General features: G+C 36.3%; 1 protein-coding gene across 1 annotated transcript; it reads left to right on the top strand.

Moving 5' to 3' along the window:
• The first annotated feature begins 5,117 nt into the window (after window positions 1-5,117).
• Window positions 5,118-15,076, top strand: slc6a22.2 (solute carrier family 6 member 22, tandem duplicate 2). The gene is made up of 14 exons (XM_026167446.2): window positions 5,118-7,479; window positions 7,662-7,796; window positions 8,490-8,630; window positions 8,722-8,806; window positions 8,899-9,031; window positions 9,142-9,276; window positions 9,837-9,940; window positions 10,020-10,144; window positions 10,221-10,333; window positions 10,415-10,552; window positions 10,891-10,993; window positions 11,847-11,947; window positions 12,963-13,133; window positions 13,501-15,076. The coding sequence occupies exons 1-14, from the start codon at window positions 7,284-7,286 to the stop codon at window positions 13,663-13,665; spliced, it is 1,845 nt and encodes a 614-aa protein (XP_026023231.2). The 5' UTR covers window positions 5,118-7,283; the 3' UTR covers window positions 13,666-15,076.
• The last annotated feature ends 5,298 nt before the right edge of the window (window positions 15,077-20,374 follow it).

Consider the following 20,374-nt stretch of genomic DNA (forward strand, 5'->3'; position numbering starts at 1 on the left):
GCTTTTTGAAAATCTTTAGATATAGTTTTTATTTGGTTCAGTTTTCTTTTAGTTATAATAATTATTCTTATACCGGGGTGTGAGTCGAGGAAGTGCTTGGAATGATGAACCCGTTTCACTAAACTATAAACTGTTGATAAATAAAGGAAAATACTATGGAGGACCACAAGAGCCACGCGCATCGAAATAAAGAATTCTGTGCTTAAATAATGAATTGTAGAATAAATTCTGCATTTGTAAATTCATGAAATACAAGGTGTTGAGTCACTCATCAAACCATTTAAGTACCATTCAATGCCCACTACTGAAGTGACCAGCTTGGATACGGTGCAATGTTATTTTGGAAGTCTAAAGCCAATAATTAAGAACAGCTTTTTAAACATTTTTTCTTTTAGCAGTGACCTCAAGTACATGTGAAAAAATTCAGTAAAACAGAAACCAGAGCTATCACATCCCGTTTAATCCGCGTTTAATGATTAGGAAACATGAAGTCAGTATCTGCTATTGTGTAGTATACACTCCTCTAGTCATTTTCTCCCGCTGCCCTTGTTTCTTGTTTTTTCTCAGGACACTTTCCACTAACCGGCCCTTTAGCTCCACAGCTGTCAGCTGTTCAGACTGCTGTGAAGTCAGGGCACAGCAACAGTCCCGAAACACACGATGTCTTTTGTTTTACTGACCTTTCTTTGATAATGAAAGGAGTGTTCATATTTATCTGCAGTGAATTAGTCACTGATTGTTTAGCTTATGTGTTAGGTGAGCACTTATATGCATAGTAGAGATGGTCCGATCCGATATCACGTATCGGTATCGGTCCGATACTGACGTAAATTACTGAATCAGATATCTTGATAAGCTGTTGTTAGAATTTATTTAATATTACTTTCTACACCAGGATCCTTTTCTACGTAGCTGACGGCTGGTAACTGTGCAAGGGCGGATCTAGCAAAGTTTAGCCAGGGGGCCCGATAGGGCATTAACAGTGAAAAGGGGGGCACAAAGACATACTTTTCTTTCTTATTCTCATTTAAAATGTCTAGCTTTTTAATAAATAATTATCTGAATCTTAACCCAAAGTTTTAATCTTATGTAAAATATATAGAAGTCCATTACTCTGTATATAGTAACTGTTAAGTCTAATATACCCTAGTAAGCTATAGTACTTTTTCCTTTGGGAAGGTACGATCTGTGAAGTCTGCAATTCTGTTGAAGAAAGATGTTGAATCTATTTAATTATTCTTGAAAAATAATTTATTTTGTGCATTTTTCCCCCACATTGCATCAAATTAAAGTTGATTATGTCGATTAAGAATCATGAGGTGGAGGGTGGGGGGTGGTTCCCTATTTATTTTTTTTGCTGGGAGTTTGCAACCCTATTAGTTAGCTTGCTTAATATTTCTGCTACGTACTCTTTAAAATACCAGAATAGGGAGGATGGAGTAGGTTTAAGTTGATTAGATCAGTATTGCTGAACTATGAAATATTTTGGGTGCAGTGTATTTTTTACATTCAGGTATAACAGAATAGCTTTAGTGTTGTTGTTTATTTAAACTTGAGCATTAACTTATACAAAATGCAGCAATATATTAAAAAAACAGTTTTATTGATTAAAAAATACACTATATTATATAGTGTATTTTCATATCGGTATCGGCAGATATCCAAATTTATGATATCGGTATCGGTATTGGACATAAAAAAGTGGTATCGTGCCATCTCTAATACACAGTCCTGAAAAACTGGCCACATTTAAACTGTTAATTTAGTGCCTTTAGAACACATTTGGAGAGGTTTGAGTGAAAGCTATCTGAAGTAAAAACCCCAACAGTGACTGTTCTGAAACACAATACAAAAATTTTGTTTACCTGCGATCAACAGAATAAAAAAACATCAAACCTGTTGTTGTACATTAAGAAATAGTACCATATATGAACATCTAACTCCCAATAAATCAAATCACTCAAATCAAATTCTCAGCTTTTCATTACTATTTAAGTCCAGATCGAACAAAATTAATCCGAACTCAAGAATGTGAGTTTTCCTGAATGTGAGTTCTAACTGAAGCAGAACAACAATCATTTAACAGCTTTACATTTGTTAAGCAGTTATACTTTTATTCAAAATGTTTTAAAAAATTACATTCACTAGTTAAAATGATTTGCATAGTTTTGTGTTGACCACATCACGGGTTAAAGTTGGTTCAAGATGGTTAAAGCAGGTTAAAGTTATTCAGTTTTAGAAACATCAGAGCGGCAAGAGTTTCTAGGAAGTTTCTGGATCTTATACTCACAGTTTGTTGTCTTCTGAGGTCACTTGTGGAAGTCCCGCTTTTTCAGTTTGAAACACACCTTGTCTCTTCAGACAGAACTAACGTTTTTCTGTGTGCCCCTGGCAGAAGAGCCTTTAATAACCACCCTAGATTTATTTTGGACAAATCATTGTTGGGGTTGTTAATGAATCATCATTGGCGACGTGTTTCAAAGTGAGGGCTACTTGAGTGCAAAGAAACACAGCTGTCTCCTGATTTAACAGGACCAGTCTCACTTTGATCAAGCTCTTGCACATAGGTATTTAATTTCACTTCATGTTTATCATGTTCACTACATGTTATTTGTATTTAACACAAACACACCTTTTGACCAAAATACAGCATGCAGGAGGCAGTAGGTTTCTGGAAAAAATCTTGATAGAGTAGCTAAAAGAAAATAATAGTGCACGATTCTCTTTAAAAGAAAATAAATTTTTTTTTATTTTTGTTTTTTATAGTACTAAGGATAATGAATCCTTTATTCCTCAAATTTAATAGCTATATCATATATAGACCCAAGCTTGTTGTTGGACAGGTCATTTCTCATTAGAATTAAATGATTAAATTAAAAAGACAGCTTAGAAAAAACTAAAAATAGGCCTTAAGCTAAATCCTTTGCATACCCACTAATTTTAAGCTTTTCTTGGTATAAGTTAGCATTAATGCTGTGTTAAAAATTATATTTTACTATAGCACAAAAAACTTGTACACTGAGTACAAAAAGATTTATACATCTGTGATCTGTTTAAAAATACGTACTGAAGTTTTCTGACACGTGCTTCACCACACTACAATGATGGAAGACCATAGAGTGCGACCTCTCTGTGACCTTCAACTGTCCTCACGTTGTGTGAGTGATGACTGTCTTTACGGCAGAAGTATTTTGTTGTTATTCTTTAACCAAAGCTCCTTCCCTTCTTTGGGAAACTTGGGGAGATTGTTTCATTATAAACTGTCTGACTTTAGTTCATGCCCCATCTCTTCTTTTAACATTTCCAGTGTGAATACCCTCAACTGAACTTAAGATTAATTTTGTATGGGATTTTCAAATGTGTCCTGTTTAGATAAAGCATCTCTCAGTGAGCAGGGAGAGCATGGAGGATTAAAATTGCCCCTTTGCCATGGTCACAGATCGCTTGTGGTGGTTAGACTCAAGTGCAGGACACAAGCAGACTTATGGCTCAGCCACATTAGAGCAAAAAGATGACATCTTCCTTGCAACTAGGAATTATCTGATTGTCCAGACTGCATTACATTTTTTGCTTTTGGCAGCTGATTGTAAGTGTTCCAATATTTGGCACTATTTGGTTCCAATATACTCACTTTGAAGATAATTATTGACACTGTCCTGGTCTTTTAACCAACCGCTTCAAAGGGAAGATCACAAATTCATTGCACATGGCTGCAATACTTTTGGTCATACTACAGACGCCAAGCACTGTTTTCACTAGAAAGAATGTAGCATTAGACCTTGCAATTTTGTAACTTAATCTGAAGTTAGTTAGTTAATACAGTAAACCCAGGAACTGAAAAGCCACACAAAACCGTGGATCCATTTCAGGAAGAACCAAACTGTCATCTAATTTGAAAATTCCTGCAATGCTTTGCATTTCGTATATGAGACTTTAAATGCAAACTATTCTGACTGATATGCAAGCAACATTTTTCACACCTAACAATGAACAAATATTCAGCTATTCACCTGAATCTTAGGTACGCACATAGTTACATAGATAACTATATTTGAGACCAACATTTATGATGAGAAAACAACTCCTCTGATGTTTATTTTCTGAGACATGATATCTTCTTTTTAGTCCTCTTGTTATGAAAGGTCACGTGAGAGAAAGGAGGGGAAAAAAACCTGCCACGTGCAGCCTTCGAACTGAGCTGAAGGTTGGTTTTCTGTGAAATCACTAACAATACATTCCATAATGTAGCAACACCTTTAGCACCTGTGCAAAAAAAAAAAATAGATTCATTGTTGATTTATGATTAACTAATCATTATAAAAAACGAATGTTTCAAATTTATTTCACAAAACAACAAGAGGGAAACAGATGTTCTGCATGTTACCTTGTTATAAAAAGATAACCCCCTCCCCCCAAAAAAGTGACTTTATCTTGACCAACACACAAAACATAAACCAACTCCAAACTACGCCTGTGTGTCTGTGTGTGTGTCTGTGTGTGTGAGTGTTCTCTACTGGTTCCAAAGAAAAGACTGCGTTAGTCTCTATGGCCACTCCTCACAGAAACTCATTTTACCAAAGATACTTTCTAGAAAGAAGCAGGTGTTTTATTTCAGAAGACGGCTTTTAAAGGGGAAACAGCCTGAGCTGCTCAAGGTATGTTGGTTTACATTTTCCTTTTGTTTAAAGTGTTGGTAATTGGTTAAATGATGCCACTAAGCTTGTTTCTATGTTTTACGTCTATACATTGCAATTTGTTTATTGCAATACCATTAGTTAGAAGAAAAGATACTGAACTGGAAGGAAGAATAAAAAAGTAAGTTATATCTTTGTAAAAAATAGTCAGGTACTTGTGTTGTTGCTCAGTACAGATTATAAGAATAGGAAGAATAAAGTGAGCAGACATACAATGCATGCATTCTCTAAACTGGGGCTGTTCTAAATAGTAAATTGGAAATTATATGTGTTTTCACGTTACCTGCTATAATCAAGATGCTGTAAGTTGTTAAATATTATACTTTTGGAATAAGATCATTGCTTGGTAACTCCGGTATCTTTGTATATATGTTAACATGATTCCTAAGGTTATGCCAACACTAAGATGACCAGGATAAAGCCACGATGTCCAGCTGAAACAACTACATTTATTTTCACTAATTTTTTAGTTCAAGATTCATTTTAAAAATAGTCCTAAACAACAGTTCACCAGGTTTTCTGAGGGTCTTTCAAAGTTTTTCTTTGGACAATGGCTGCTTTTTCACTCATTTTCAGTCCAGGTCATTTTCACAGCAATGTTTTTAAACCACTTAACATGAACCTATTGAAGCATAAAAAGGCATCTAACTGGATGTACCAGTGATTTTTCTACACATACCAGACAGCAAAGAAATGATTTTAAAACAAAATGCAAAATTTCTTAAGGCAATTTGTTACTAAGTCACAGAAACACACACACACACACACACACACACACACACACACACACACACACACACACACACACACACACACACACACACACACACACACACACACACACACACAATTTCTTTAGTCTAATCTGTGAAACATATCAAAGATAACACAGTATTTTCACACCAACAGAGCTTTTAGTTAAAAACTTGGCAAATCTGTTTATTGTGTCCTTAAAAAATGGGGGGAAACAGGTTCAGGACAAAACAAGAAATGGCAGACCTAAAAAAAATATCTTTGGCTGACAATTACAGTTTTTCTCAAATGCTAAAACACATTTCACAAACGTTACCACCAGGTCCCCCAATGTCCAAACACAACACCCTTCTCTAAAGCTACATAAACACAACCACACCTTCCCACTGCAAAACTCAAACTCCCACACCAAGAGAGCAGCTCGAAGCTGTCAAAACTGTAAACACTATACACAGCATTACACACTACAGCAAAACAATTGAAAACACAATGCTCAATTTGTGAGAAGGTTCTTTGTTTCATAACTGCCAATGCATATTTTAGAAGCTATACAGTAACGGATCGTCGTAGATCTCTGCAGAGGATTAGGCATTTAGATTTGTGAGTTTCATATGAGTAGTATAAATCTATAGAAAATCCTGCATGTACGTACACTACTGTAACACAACTCAATGCAAAAACAGAATCTATTGCACACAACAGTAATCTTGAAAACATGAACAGGGTGTGAAGTTTTTTTATTTACGTTATTCACACCACACACACACCACAATCACTGTGCGGCATCATGTCGCTGAGCTGTTGCTCGCATCTCGTCCGTAATGATGGTGCGAGGTTGTCTTGCTCTCCCTCCTGGACCTTCTCCTCTCCCATGTTGGCCTTCTCCTCTTCCTCGTTGGTCGCTCCTCTTCCTCCTCTCATTTGAACTCCTCTTCCTCATTGGCCTGCTCCTCTTCTTCCAGGGCCAGCTCTTCTCCCTCCTCTGCATCAGATTCCTCTTCCCCTGACTCTGCCTTCATCCATTGTGTTTGTTTGGAACCTTCAGCATACTGTGCACTCTGAACTTGCTTTTACATGTGGGTACAGCATTAGCAACAAGTGTCTTCAATTTTGAGTCATTGTGTGTAGTGAATGACGCCAGGTGTGTTCCCTGTGTTCAAAGATTGGTGACTGTGGCAAGCATTTTGCATCACATGGGCTTTCATTTGAGGATATGAGCAGAGTTGTTTTGCAACATGTGTTTTAGCAAGGAAAAATGTGTTTAGATTTATGAGTACAGAGGGTTGTGTTTTGTGAATTGTGTCTTCATGTGACATGTGTTTATGGTACTGGAATATGGTGGCTACATTTAGTAAATGTGTTTAGACTACTGGTCATTTGGGTTACAGGATTGGCTTTTGTGTTTTAACATTTGAGAAAAACTGTAATATCTGAGAGTCATGCCCTTAAGAAATAGGAAAATTCTAGCAAAGACCTGACATAGGACCTAAGAGGTGCATCTGGCCTTTCTATTCATCCATTTACTGATCACTGAAGCCTCATCAGAAATGGTCTCAGTGGAAGGGTGCGTGTCACGAAGCCATTCTTAAGGATGGAGAAAAGGGAGAAAAAGCTGAGAGATAACAAGAACTGGACAGAAAATTAGTGACAAAATCAGCGGCATTTTCCATTCACATGACTCTTATTTTGTATCCTAAGGTGTAAGGTGAGTTTTTTCTTTTGGCCTTCTTTAAACAGCACTGAGTTTCAGTGAGTATACTGGATGTTGACATTCTATGTATTTTGTTTATTTTAGAAGATATTGAGATACACAAACTTAATTGTTAAAGGGCTGAAATGGACCAAAAACAGAAATCCACTGTGAAAATGAACGTGATGAACCCTGGGAACAGACTGGGACATACCCAGCCCAAAGCTCCAGAGAGAGAGCAGTGGGCCAACAAGCTGGAGTTCATCCTGGCAGTAGCTGGGCACATTATTGGGCTGGGGAATGTCTGGAGGTTTCCATACCTTTGCTACAAAAACGGAGGAGGTACATTGTTGTTGTTATGTCCATCTTGAAAACAAATGTCATGTAGCCTTTATTGCCAAAGATAAAGATTGAATTCAGCATGGAAAAAACAAAAACAATACTAATTGCACACATTGAGCAATATGGTGTATACACATTTCTTAGATGTTATCAATAATTACTGATATTTATTTGTTTTTAAGGTGTTTTCTTCATTCCTTATGTTTTATTTTTGTTCACCTGTGGCATCCCACTCTTCTTCTTGGAGACATCTTTGGGTCAGTACACCAGTCAGGGTGGAATAACATGTTGGAGAAAAATCTGTCCACTGTTTGAAGGTAGTTTTTTTTTTTTTGTGATTTTTTTCTTTATTATTTTAATTAGATCTTGTTAGAACAGGATTTATCACCCTTTCACCTTCAGACCGGCTTTAATTATTCATGGCATAGATTCACCAAGGTGCTGGAAACATTCCTCAGTGATCCATTTTGACTTGATAACATCAGACATCTCAAATGTACTTTATTGGATAGAGACCCGATGACTGTAAAGACCATTTGAGTGCATTGTCAAGAAAATGGGTCTGAGATAAACTTTGTGACATGTCATGTTAGCCTCAGCATCACTAAATGTAAACCCTAGGGATAGTATATTTCATATGTTTATGAATCTCTGAAAGGCAGGCAGACTGGTGACCAGGGCGTACCCAGCTTCTAGCTTTATGCCAGCTGGGAAAACCTTGGATAAGCAGTTAAGAACATTGTTTGATGGATGGATTGAAATATAATGGAGTAGAAAGTACAAACCTAATACAAACGTAAAAATTACATTACAACAAATGTAAGGACATCAAAGTTGTTGTTGTGTATGTGACCTAAATAAAAAGCCATAGTGCAACTTTATTGTATTTTTATATATTTGTACAGATGATTTTTTTTTTTTAAATACAGATGAACTTTTAAAGTCTAAGCTTGAAGGGAGCTTAGAATCAAATAAAAACTGATATTGTTCATCGCACTATTTCTTAATAGGTTTAGGTTACGGAAGCCAAGTGGTTGTTTTGTACACTGGTATGTATTACATCATCATACTGGCTTGGGCGTTTCTCTACCTGTTTTCATCGTTCAGGGCTGAGCTTCCATGGGCAAGCTGTCACAACAGTTGGAACACAAGTACTAAGATTTTATTTTGTATTCATTTCACATAATTGCATCATGCATGTGTTATTCGCATTTCACAAGCCTGCTTAATTTTTCATGCAAGATGGCTGTTTTGAACATAGTCACAATCAAACATTTCCTGTGGACCCAAATGGAAAGAGTGTGTCTTCAGTTGTTGAATTCTGGGAGTAAGTATGGTAATATGGACCATACCATAAGGCTAATAAGGTTTTCATATATGAAAGCTTATATATAAACTTCTGTATAAACTTTGTAACAGGAGGAGAATCTTGGGCCTGTCTGATGGAATAGATAACATTGGGAATATCCGTTGGGACCTGGCCCTTTGTCTTCTTCTTGCCTGGGTTTTGTGCTATTTCTGTATCTGGAATGGAGTGAAGACCACAGGAAAGGTGCAGAACAAACTTTATATACTAATTTTTCATTTCATTCAAACTCTTCTATGAAGCATCTAAGTCGTTTTTTTTTTTAAAACATATACTGACAGTTGCTTGTATTGAAGGTGGTGTATTTCACCGCCACATTTCCATTTGTGATGCTGGTGGTGTTGCTGGTTCGTGGCCTCACATTACCTGGAGCCAAAGATGGAATTATGTTCTACCTCTACCCAGACCCATCCCGTCTCACTGATCCTGAGGTGCTAAATTCTCTAGTACTGAAGAAGTATTCGCTTTTTTCCTATAATGCATGTCACATTGCATTTAATTGCATTGCACATCTTTTGCATTTAACAATAGCATGTAGTTAAAGAAAAAAAAGGGGGGGGGGGGGGTCGAAAAGAATATGATGTTTTTGCACTTACTGTGCACAGCCCTGTACTCACCAATGGCATGGTTTAGTTTTTATCCAGCCTTTACACAGCATCATAGTTTTTATTTATTTTTTATTTCAGTGGTAATGAGTTTGAAGATTACCATATGACCTGAAAAGAATGCGTGTGCCAATCCTATTCTCAGTCAGTAGAGAATATATGTAATTGTTCTTAATTTTCAAGAAATAATTTAAATGAGCAACAGATTCCAGTAAATTCAAGGATCAGGAACATCTGTGTTGTTTTGCAAATACTTTTAGTAAATCAGTTTTTTGATAACTTGGCATATTATTGAACTTTTACTACTAGAAGCAGTTAGTATGATGTAAATGCACTTTTTTGTACACTTACATATTTACCAATCAAAATGACTTTAAATCCCTCAGGTATGGATGGATGCGGGCAGCCAAATTTTCTACTCCTATGGAGTTTGCACGGGGGTTCTGACTTCATTGGGAAGCTACAACAAGTACAACAACAACTGCTACAGGTTTGTAGGAATTCTTCCTTTACTTTTGTAGTTACTGTAATTTGCTTGTTTTCTCACCTTTGAAAAATTTCACCTACAGAGACTGTGTTTACCTGTGCCTGTTAAACAGTTTAACCAGTTTTGTAGCTGGTTTTGCCATTTTCTCTGTGCTTGGTTTCATGGCAAAAGAACAAGGCTTGGATATATCGATGGTAGCTGAATCAGGTATGGATGGAAACCCAGAGTGATACTGTTAAGAGCTGTCTGAGAAAACGACTATATTTTGCTTCCATTTTTGCAGGACCTGGATTGGCATTTATTGCTTATCCTCGTGCTGTGGCTTTAATGCCGGTTCCTCAGCTCTGGGCGATTTTCTTCTTCATCATGGTCATCTTTCTGGGATTAGATAGTGAGGTAATACCAATCTATTTGTCATGTACATCTTAGAGTTGTTTCCTTTGTGGTAATACGAAATAATCTCTCCCATCACCGCAGTTTGTGTATCAAGAGGCACTGGTCACAACAATCTCGGACATGTATCCTTCCTTTTTTCAAAACAACTGTCACCGTAAACTCCTTCTTCTTGGAATTAATGTCGGAAGCTTCCTTGTAGGCCTTCTGATGGTGACAGAGGTGAGCGTTTTCAGATTTTCTTGATCATTTAAAAATGGAATTTAAAAAATAAATCAATTTAAAAATGAACCTTGTAATATTTTCAACTATAAAAACATAAGGAATTCACAAGTGAGAAATACAGAGGGAAATACAGTAGATTAACTAAACTTAGCACGCACTATTTTAATCTCATTGAACAGAAGAATTTTTAAGTTAAGGGCTGAATTCACAAGAATGATACACCTGCTCATGTTTTGCTCTGCTTTTATATGGACTATGTTCTCAGAATATGGATTTAGTATGGTGAATCTATAGTTATAGATGCAGTCATATATTTTGTTTCTATATATTTGTAGGGCGGCCTTTATATTTTCCAGCTGTTTGACTACTATGCCTGCAGTGGGATGACCCTCCTACTTTTTGCTATTCTTCAGTCTGTCTGCATAGGATGGGTCTATGGTAAGTAGCAGTTTTAACTTGGTCAAATCATTCAGTGTATTTAAAAAATGGACCAAACGCTGTAAAGTCATTCATTGGCATGTGTACTATCATCTAAAAACCTCAAATCTGCCAATTTGGCTGTCACCATGTTAGCTTTTCAAACAGATGCGATCGGAGTTTGCAGAAAGGGTAAAACTGGGAAATTTATCAGGTTACCCCAACACTATATAGCCAGCTTGATTGGAAGGTGCTTCATTAATTTACTATTAATAAATAATTTGAATACTTTAAGTAAAAAAAAAAAAAATGACAGCCACGTATCACAAAATAGCCACATTTTTATTTATACACTAGAGTTATGAATTTTTTTCTTAAGTCATCATAGAACTTAAATAGCAGAGAAAAAGATCACTTCCTGTAGAGGTTTTATGATAGTTAAAATTAGCTAGAAATATCAAAATTCTGGTGTAAAACTGGATATTTTAACATTTGGGTCTATGGGGACTGACTCGCTTTCTGAGCTCGCCTCAAAGAACAGCAGTTCTACAGGTTGCCACTTGGGTAAAATTTGCAACTTTTGGATGTATCAAACCCATGTATTAAATTCAAATCTTGGCTTCACTTTCATTTTAACTTCTGTAAAATGAAAGTGAAGCACAATACAGAACCTCCATTATACATATGTCTTGATCCATGCTCCATCCCGGTAATGAAATCTCTAAAAGTTGATTCTGTTTATCTGGACATAGCATTATCGCTGAAAACACTCTGTCCAGATCACCAAAATCATTTTTTGGCATTATATATATGGTATTATGTTTGTGTGTGTGAGAAAACAACCAAATAGTTAACAATGTTTTTTTTTCTGTAGGTGGAGATCGTCAGTACGACAATACAAAGGACATGATTGGATATCGACCATGGCCTTTTATGAAATACTGTTGGCAGTACTTCACACCAGCGATCTGTACTGTAAGTATTAGAAATGTTGTGAAATGCTGTTAAGTGAGTGTACGTGAAACCTGTCAGAATCTTCTATTCTAAGACTAGTCTATGTCTTAACCAGATGGAAAACAATTCCACTTTGACACTGCATAGCAACTCAAAGACATTTAATGCATTTATAAAGTGGATCTTTTATGCTCCATAGTTTAGTTTTAGTGCCATAGTTTAGTTTTGGGCTACTCTGGAGTAGCTTTGCATGATTCACAGTTCAAAATAAACTTTTGTTTTAGGATTTACTGCTTCCTAATACAGCCCCTTACTACTTTTTCTGAAACAAACCATTTTGGAGCCTCTCTCTTTCAGGCCACCCTCTATTTAAGCTAACTTATAGAGTTTAAACAAGATGTGAGTAGGGCTGCTGTACTGTAAATGAACATATTAAGGATATCAACTCTCAGATCCATTAAAAGCCTACTGTTTGGGCTCATTGACATTACTTGCACATGCTGTACACTGACCTCAAATTTGAAATGTTGACCTTATTTCAGAGGAGTATTTTCCACTGTGACAGCATAAATGTGACAGAAGAAGTCAATTTTTAGCTTCACACAATTGGTGAAATATTATTTTGTGTACATGTCTAATGTGACTTCAGTTGATTTAATAAAAAGCTTTGAAAAAAAATTAAATTCCGCTGCGGATGGATCAAAAATACATGTATGTTTTAAGTAGTTATAAAATTATGTCTAGTTAAAACCAATTTATATCAAATAGACCAGAGAGAAAAGCATACATAGACATTGGATATAATCACAGTTACCTGTACCTAAAGTTTTGACATGACTGACAGGAGTGTTTGGAAACAAATGGCACTACAAAAGCAAAGGCTGTAAATTTGAATGAATATAATTTTAAATCTTATTTACAAGTGTTTGTTTTACATCATATAATGTCAAAATTAATCCCCCATGAATATGAATTTTCTCTTCTTGAATACAAATCAGGCTTTTAGTTTATACCTGCTCCTGTCTTATGTTTTCAGTGCACATTTCTCTTCTCCCTGATCAAATATACCCCACTCAAATTCAACAACACCTATGAATATCCCTGGTGGGGATACGCTATTGGAGGATTGTTTACACTCTCCTCAACACTCATGGTTCCTTTGTGGATGTTGTATGCTGTGTGCATTACTCCAGGAACACCGAGACAGGTAAATCAAAAAAAAAAAGGTGAGTTTGAATGGTCACAAAATCTTAAAAGTCTAAAAACAGCTTCTGATCCTTCCACTGGATGCATCTTAGGCAGCTCACTGTAAATTGTATTTAGGGTAACATGAGGAATTTGAGGTCAGGAGTTCCTGTTTCTCTCTTAACTGTTTAAATTAAAGTGTATACCTTGTGGAAGTAAGGTCATTTGTGGTCACAGTGAAATACAAACCCCAGTGAAACTGCAGTGTACCTTTTATTGATTTTGAGCCTTAAACCTTGCCCTTGATGGCAGTTACGTAATGTTACAAATATAATGATATGATCATTCAGCAGAATAATCAAAAACTACGCTTCTCTTTTGCCACCCAGAGACTGAAGCTTCTGTGCACGCCAGCAAAGGACTTGCCTTCTGCAACATCAAAGAAAGCATCAAACTATGAAGCATTTCAAACTTTCACAGACTTGCACACACTGCGCAAGACAAAAAGTCCAGATGATAGAGATGAACAAATACAGGGATCATATATTATTTAAACTGAACAAAAAAAAAAGGTTAAAAGTACAACTACAGCAGCGAAGAATACATGTCACATACAGTTATATTCTAAGTCCATTAGGCAAACAACTCTAAACATCATCTGGTCAGTGTCCAGCTACCAAAACCAGATGAGGGAGACTCTCTGAGTAAACATAATGATCTTCTGAAACTCTGCCCTGGACTTAACATTTCAAGCTGCCCTGTCTTTTTATTTAGGGTACCTGTGGGGGAAAAAAAGCTGGAAACACTGCTTAAGGCTGAAAAACAGCCTCTCAAGCAACACTGATCGATCACTGGAACCGATCATCAATCAGATATGTCTCAGTAAAAGACCTTTTTCTCTGTAGAAGATAACAGATTTTTTTAATGTTTCATTGTTAAACTGAAAATGTAGTTTGAACTGTTTGTTGTACATTTATAGTACCTTTGTGTAGCTGTTTCAGCGTGTTGTATTATTTACTGTGCTCAGTAAGCTCAAGATGAAGGAAAAAGAGGAAAAACATAAAAGTTTTGGTGGTAACAATTCTTAAATTTTACATTTGGTTTCTTTTCTTGTATTCTGACTTCATTTATAAATTCTACTATGTTAAATATTAGAGTGAGGACATACTTACTCCAAACATACATGATAAATAATAAAAAAAAAAAATAGATGTGTCAAACATGTAAAAAGAAAAAGCGACAAAATTTTTGGAGGTGTTAGGTAACACCACTTCACAATGCGCCTTCTATTTAGCTGATAAAACAGAACACACCTGCACTCCTTGAATACCTGAAACTAAGGGAAAACTGGAACAACAGGTTGTAATCCAAGACAGTGCATGCCCACAGCTTTTATACTGAGTAAAGTGAGAACCAGGGTGCATTATGGAAAGGTTGCCATAACAAGGACAAAACTGTGTGAGCAACAATCAAAATATACACCTACACACAATTTAGAATCACCAAATGTGCAAGTGTTCGGATTGTATGAAGCTTGACTACCTGGAAGAAACCCATACAGGCACGTGGAGAACAGGCCAAATCCAGCCGATTTGGTTCAAACCCAGAACCTTCTTGCTGCGAGCCACCACTGGGCTACTGTTTTCAGATAACATGGTGCTGTAATCACTGCTTTCTCCTTGTTTTTGCCTCAGGATTCTGGATTATTGGATGTATCATCTTATATTTTATTCAAGCTTCACTGATAATAACATACCCTACTAAAAAATGTTCACATATTGGTACCCCACTGAATGCTGGAATGTTGATGTATGACTAAGTGTAAGACACAGACACCCTCTTGTGTACCTCCTCAGTTCATTATCAGCAATGAAACCACTGGTAAACTCCAGTGCACATGAACCATAAAAGTACCACTGCCATGTTTGACAGGTCCTGTGTGTGCAATCGTTTGGATCATGAGCAGTTCCATTTAAAAAAAACAAACAAAAAACACAATTTCCATCAAGCTGCTTTTTGCTTTGATCCGTTCATAAAAATAATTAATTTTAGTTAAATTTGTAGATACTATTGTTCTTATCACTAAAGTAAAGTAAAGTAAAGTAAAAAAAATAAGTAATTTTTCTGCCTTTAAGGCAGTCAGGATATAACCCTTAATAGACATGGACAAATATTGTGTTAAATAGTGTTATTACATGGTGTGTAACATAGCGATTTAACTGACAGTCTTTGTGTTAATATTTTACGTGTATATTCATTTTTGTGCAAATATCTAAAATTAGAAACATCCTGTCTTGCAGTGATGCCAAAACCTAGTTCATTCATTCATTACTTCTAGGCTGGACAATTGTAATTCTTTAGTATCTGTTTTTTTCTGAAAGTTCCCTGGAAATCATCCTATTAGTCAAAAAATACTATAACAAGTACTAACATGGGGAAGAAGGAGAGATCATTTTTCTTCAACACTGGCATCTCTTCATTGGCTCCCTGTTAAACCCAGAATTGAATTTAACATTTTTTGCCTCTTGTATAATCCGGCCCATCATATCTTAAAGACCTAGTAATATCATCGCCTAATAGAGTACCGGGCAATGGAGGCAGAGGTTTCAGCCTTCAGGGCCTTCTTCTATGGAACCAGCTCTCAGTTTGGATAAGAGAGACCGACGCCCTCTCTACATTTAAGATTAGGAAAACGTTCATTTTTCATAAAGCTTATAATTAAGAATGAAACATCCCTGTAGCATCCCTTAGTTATAAAGGTTCAAACTCATGCAGGACTTTATGTGATGCGCTGAGCACTTCTCTGCATGCTGCTTTTGTCTGTGTTTATATATCACTGCAGCATGTCATTAAATTTTTTATACTCGCTTCCTTACTCTGTCTTTTGTCCTGTCGCCTTGTGCTCTTTTTTCCTTTTTTCTTTTCTCTTTCTTCTTTTCATTTTCCCCTCAGCCCCCAGCTGTTCACAGACGGCGCAGACGGCTAACCATGACCCATGAGCCTGGAATTTCTTTCCTGATAAAAGGAAGTTTTTCCTTCCCACTGTCTCAAAGTGATTGCTCATAGGGGATTGTTTGATTGTTGGTAATTTCCCAGAATGATGCAGGGACCGTTGCTATAATTTAACTGGTTATTGCTGTAAATACACATTATTATAATTTAAATGAGGTAATAGCGCAAAATATAGTTGGGCTACTTCACTGTGTGTGAGATACTGTGACAAATAAGTAATAAGAGCTGTACATTTATGGCAGTTTTCAGGTAAATATAAACCTTGAGTATTTACATTCCCCATCATATACAGCACCCGCGTTGTTTCCCCCCCACAATGCTGGAACTCAATATTTCACAAATAACTTTTATTTTTTCCCTTTTTCTGGAAAAACAGTGTCACTTTTCTTATTGTATATACTGGTAGAGGTACATTTAAAGATTTGCCCTCTGGAGGGCGCTCCAGATCTGTATTTAAACCTTGCTGCTTCAACATTTGTGTGTTTAACTGCAGTGATAGATCTGAATGGTCTCAGCAGAGCTTTGTAGCCACATTGATATAGCTCTGCATCTATTCTGTGTTTCACTTTTTATCTCGCTACATAAATAATGATAATATTGCATCCACAAAAGTCCAATATAATAGGCAACAGGCCTTCATACAGCACATGCTTAGAAAATATGCACCACACAGGTTTGTAAACATGCCTAAAGTCTTCTACTTCTGTCCTTCCCTCATTTTAAAAAATGTTTTAACTCCCCAAAATGACACTTTTCCATTGCTGCAAATGAATTTGAAATAAAACAATGATAGATTCAATATCAGTTCATCTTCAGCTGGCAATCCTATCATTGCCATAATGCTGTTAACCAACCATACATGAGCATGAAATAACACTGTTAATTATTTGGTGTGCACACTGCTGACCACCAGGTGGCGCTTCAACCGCAAATGTAAACAACCCACACTAAAGGTGAAACCATATGTGCAGTAGGTTCCCACAGAAGACGTACTGGTACTAGCGCACTGCAAAACAAACAAACAAACAAACAAACAAACAAACAAACAAACAAAAAAACAAAAAAAAGCAAAACTGAGTTCATCCTGTTTTGTTTTTACTTTTATTTTTTTTTTTAAATCTTCTACCTATTATATTTTGAGGTAACCTAAAATCTATATATTTATTTATGTAGCTTTTATAATTGTAAGTTTTAGATGGGGTAGCCTACCAAAAGGTCAGAAATAATATACCTTATATTACCAGTACTGCTGAGGTCAAGGAACTGACCTCCCAGCCCACTGTTCCTTCAGTGGTGCTAGTTTCAGACATTATGCAAATGTACTGTTTATAAGACTGGGGAAAGCTGCAGTCAGTTGAGACTGAAGAAGTCACTTGGATAAGCGATGAAACGTTTCTCCCACTGAATACGCTATGTCCAGATGAACAGAATCAGCTTTTGGGGAGTACTGCTTTTGTTACACAACAGCCCCCCTCAGTCACTATGCACCCATACATACATATTCATAGAAAGAGCGCAATAGTGATGCTAATACGACATGCTTAGGTGGAGCTAAAGGAGCTGGAGGAATCCACAGAGCTGCTTCTTCAGACCAGTGGGTGGAGACGTCTGCTGAATAGAATGCCACATTACACATCCAGGGTTGGGAATTTTCTGCTTTGCTTTAATATCTAGCCTACCCACAGTGGTTGCAATTTGAATAACATAATCAAACACAAGTTTTACTACTGACAGTAATTAAGACTCATCCCTGCTGGTGAACCCAGGTGTCGTGTCAACACGACTGCTGTAAAAGATATATAATTCAATATCACCACAAACTGTGGTATTAAGAAAACACAGATGAATCACCGTCTCGCTAATACACTTTGACCATAAAATTAAATTAGTAACTTAATAAAGTGATGAATAAATCCAGGAATAAGACTTCTGTTCTTTTTCAACACTGATAATTAAATTAAAATAGGATGGATGAATGAAAGACAATCATTATTTCTATTGGAAAATAGGCAAACAATAGTAAGAATGTTGTTTTGTTTTAAATTATATCACTGCACCCATGATAGTCTGGATTGCATTTATTAATTGTACTTTGTAGCACAGCTTGGATGAAGTGTAATGTATGATATATGGAAATATTTCCAGTTCTTTGAAGATTTATTTTAAATGGCTAGATTCAGTAGCAATGAGTAGTGATATTTATGCACGAGAGAGGAGAGGAATTGAGAAGAGAGCATTAGGGAGTAATCCGTGATGCATGTGAGTGTCTGGGCCACTCTGGAAGGTGAGATTAGACACGGCAGTAACCTCAGTCTTCACGAGACAGCAGGGTCTGGGAGAAAGTGTTTATTCCATGCTAGGACAGTTTAACAGGTGCTACATAATTTATTATTCACATGTCTCCCCACCCACCACCACTACCATGACTGTGCTATATAAAGGTTAAGTGCTGAATAGAGGATTATTTTTACATACAACTCATAAAATTGTATTTATTTTCTCTAAGAAAAGCTGTCTTGATCTCTCAGTCTCATACATCTGTAACCTCAGGATACTTACTGTTCATCCAGCTAAAAAATGTATGAAAATATTGAATTTGTTTTTCTGCTAGGCATTTTAGTCACATGTTACGTGGATTTTCCATCATTTTAATATGATTATTATTACAATATAAGCGTCACATTGTTTTAGTTTTATGGCACCTGATATCCTTTAGAGTGTTTGCTTTACTTTCGTTTTAAGCTAGTGGAGTCTATTTCCATTTGCATGAATAAAAAAGATTTCTTTATTATGTGATAAAATCCCTGAGCTATTTTATGCAGAACCCTGGACATCATCAGTCATAATCTCCGTTCATGCCTTTACAGAGAAAAAAAAACAACAGCAACACTATGTATGATGTAGGGTACTTAATGTCTCCTGGGTGAAAAGTGTGTGAAGTTAATACTTTTAGATACTTATTATGATAACTCAGATATCTTGAAGTGCCTACACAATGCCGTTATTGTAGTGTGTAATTATTTTGTAATGCCACTTTATGTGGTACACAATGTCAGTAATGTGTTTTCTTGAACTACTGAAACATTAGCAACAGTTAGTGTTTGCTTCCTGTTTCCGTTTCAACTCGCATAGCCTCCTACAAGTGTGTTAAGTACTTGTAGCTGTAAAGCAGAGCGCTAATCCCAATTAACTGTTGTTTACGTGTGACTTTAGGCACACGTCAGGCACCCGATTGATCTAAGCTTTTTTGGACTTCTCACCTACCTTGGGCTTTTACATAAATCTCATTTAGTGCTCAGCTCTCACATCCTTATCATACCAGCTGCCCTAGAATATGCAAATTGTTGCTTTGACCTTCCAATCACATTAAAACAATTAAAACAAGTTTCTATCTATCTATCTATCTATCTATCTATCTATCTATCTATCTATCTATCTATCTATCTATCTATCTATCTATCTATCTATCTATCTATCTATCTATGAAAATGACAATGAACATATAAAAAAGAAATTAATCCAGTGACTTTGCATCCTAATGTTGGTTGCCATACAGCAAAAATAGCATGCTAACTAGCATGCTAACTAGATACTATGTGTAGCTAATACACAATGATGTCAGACTCAAAAGAGGCTGACAAAGTTACAATAAAGATTTATTGCACGTGCAAGTCTTTTTTTGTACACTTGCAGATGTATCTATTGACTTGTAATATCAATAATAATACCAATAGTCTTTACATGATTTGGTATTAGCTAAAAGTGTATTTAACTACGCTTTGCTAAATATTTACAGGCAATGGAGTTATATAGCCTAACCTTTATATATATAACACAATAATACAATACGCTATGCAAACCTTTAGTCTCTGCCCTGAGAAACCAGTGGAGCTTGTATTTGACTGTGGTAATCACTTTTGAAGACTTTGTGAATTGAAGGAGACAGGTGTCACCTCTAACATCCACCCTGACTCACAGGCAACCTACTCAACATCACTGAATTACGTACAAGGTGTGAATCCAATTTGTAGGGATTGAGGATTAGAAAGGGACAAACCCCTCCGGTTTAACAGCTTGGTGACAATTTTTGGACGCTAAGCGGATAAACACAAGCTCCTTGGTCTGGAATCCCACTAGAGGAATTGGCATACTTATGAAAACTGGGTGACAGATGGTTTCCTGTTTTTCTATCCAGAGCATCCCCATAACTTTTAATATTGTTTCATCTAGTATGAACAGTTAAAGAAACAT

The sequence above is a fragment of the Astatotilapia calliptera genome, chromosome 5 (genome assembly GCF_964374335.1).
Source record: "Astatotilapia calliptera chromosome 5, fAstCal68.1, whole genome shotgun sequence".
In the NCBI taxonomy this organism is placed as follows: Eukaryota; Metazoa; Chordata; class Actinopteri; order Cichliformes; family Cichlidae; genus Astatotilapia; species Astatotilapia calliptera.

Bases quoted from the DNA above. Each gene is read 5' to 3' on its own strand.
- slc6a22.2 (XM_026167446.2), top strand. From the start codon at position 7,284: ATGGACCAAAAACAGAAATCCACTGTGAAAATGAACGTGATGAACCCT. The intron at 10,553-10,890 runs GTGAGCGTTTTC...ATATATTTGTAG, and splicing joins GCCTTCTGATGGTGACAGAG to GGCGGCCTTTATATTTTCCA. The intron at 13,134-13,500 runs GTAAATCAAAAA...TTTGCCACCCAG, and splicing joins CTCCAGGAACACCGAGACAG to AGACTGAAGCTTCTGTGCAC.